Source organism: Morone saxatilis, unplaced genomic scaffold (genome assembly GCF_004916995.1).
Source record: "Morone saxatilis isolate NCDOM2014 unplaced genomic scaffold, NCSU_SB_2.0 Contig16, whole genome shotgun sequence".
NCBI lineage: Eukaryota > Metazoa > Chordata > Actinopteri > Moronidae > Morone > Morone saxatilis.
The window spans coordinates 24,815,390-24,815,868 of NW_023339718.1; the positions used below are offsets into that span (position 1 = coordinate 24,815,390).

Genomic DNA, 479 nt, shown 5'->3' on the forward strand with positions numbered 1-479 from the left:
CTCAGACGCAGCTACGGGCATGAAAAACAGAGGCGCCGACTTAAGGCTGAATCCACAAGTTGCTTTTACATGAGATATTTAAATTGATTTTCTTTTAACCTAAGTAAAAATTTGGTAGCAGATAATAGTAAGACGTCACTACAGAGACAAAAATACAGCATACAAGACAAGATATCTAAGAGGGCTTTCAAACTGAATGCAACCAATGATTCTAAACTGTAGGAAAAGCTTTAATAGACGCATGATAGGGATAGAAAACGCAAAATTATTACATAGAGCACTACGAGGAAGTGCAAAATAAATGCAGTGAAGAATGCTGAGAAAAACTCATGGAAAATGATCCTTATTGTGCAAGACATTTTTTTAAGTGTTGTAAATACACAATAAAAATATAGATATTTATATCTTGTTTCCTAGTGAGTATGTTGCTGCAGTGGCTCACCGACTCCTGGAAGCCCATAGCGGGAACGTTACATCTC

General features: G+C 36.5%; 1 protein-coding gene across 1 annotated transcript in view; it reads right to left on the reverse strand.

Annotated features, from left to right (window-relative positions):
• loxl2b (lysyl oxidase-like 2b) overlaps nt 1-479 on the reverse strand; it is a 44,966-nt gene that overhangs the window by 15,286 nt on the left and 29,201 nt on the right. The window contains 1 exon segment of the mRNA XM_035658364.1: nt 447-479. This exon segment is cut by the window's right edge and continues 145 nt beyond it. Coding sequence (XP_035514257.1) covers nt 447-479 — 33 coding nt within the window.